Source organism: Penaeus monodon, chromosome 19 (genome assembly GCF_015228065.2).
Source record: "Penaeus monodon isolate SGIC_2016 chromosome 19, NSTDA_Pmon_1, whole genome shotgun sequence".
Lineage (NCBI taxonomy): Eukaryota > Metazoa > Arthropoda > Malacostraca > Decapoda > Penaeidae > Penaeus > Penaeus monodon.
The window spans coordinates 34,349,418-34,350,454 of NC_051404.1; the positions used below are offsets into that span (position 1 = coordinate 34,349,418).

At 35.2% G+C, this 1,037-nt stretch overlaps 1 protein-coding gene across 1 annotated transcript in view; it reads right to left on the reverse strand.

The window, feature by feature from the left end:
• The window catches only part of LOC119585396 (cyclin-dependent kinase 9-like), a 22,342-nt gene that overhangs the window by 3,284 nt on the left and 18,021 nt on the right, over positions 1-1,037 (reverse strand). Inside the window, exons 6-7 of the mRNA XM_037934059.1 lie at positions 542-680; positions 238-408 (exon numbers count right to left, since the gene is read on the reverse strand). Coding sequence (XP_037789987.1) covers positions 238-408; positions 542-680 — 310 coding nt within the window. The remainder of the gene's footprint in view (positions 1-237; positions 409-541; positions 681-1,037) is intronic.

Genomic DNA, 1,037 nt, shown 5'->3' on the forward strand with positions numbered 1-1,037 from the left:
TCTTTGGTGACTGAGTCCTTTCCAAAAAAAGTCTGAGTAGTAATAGTAATAAGAGAATGCTTCTGTATGGACTTCCTTGTGTGTATAATCAAATAGAAAAGATTCTGAGCAGCAACATCAGAAGAGAAGAAAAATTTATTTCTAGAGAAAAAAATATCAACATAAAGCAGGGTAACTTTTAATAACAGGAAGTAGTTCTATCAGACATCTGCAAAAACAACAATGCCAATGCCATACCATATTATCACGTAGATATTGTTTAAGTCTCTCGCAAACTCGTCGCTGTTGGCCCTTTGCTAATTCCATCTTGTTGAAGAGTTCTAGATTTTCTACAGATGGCCAAACCTCAGGGGTTATGGAACCACATAATTTTGTTATCAGAGTCAACTGGTGTTGCTCTGTACTACCCTGAAAACCAAAAACAAAAGAATCATAACAAAGTTCTCATGTCAGTCTCATAAATTTTTGATTCCTCAATTAATCTACATTAAATATAAATAATTAGTTTCTTTTTATAAAATGCAAAGTAGTCTTATTTCACCTGCAATATTGGAGTACGTGTCCACATTTCTGCCATGATGCATCCTGCTCCCCACATGTCTACAGGAGGACCATAGTTCCTTTCCCCTAGTAAGAGCTCTGGTGGACGATACCAGAGTGTGACGACACGGTTTGTATATCTGCGTGGAAGAGCAACATAGTTGATATAACTTTCTGCAGAGTATCATGACAGAGTAACCTTGATAAAACTTTTGGTGAACTCAGAATTAATTAAATTAATCTAAATTACTACCTTCATTTCCTTTTCTTCATTTAAAAAAAACACTCAAAGGACTCTACTTTCTTCAATAAAGCTGCAGGTAAAATTGCCCAGTATATAATACTCACATGCATGATACTGGTATTACTACTATAGTACATTCAATCTGGATATATAGGAGGCCACATCCCTTTTGTTAGCACAAAGATAAAAATCTTACCATGTCACACATCATCACTTGACATCTAACCCATAAGCTGATAACATCTCATAATAC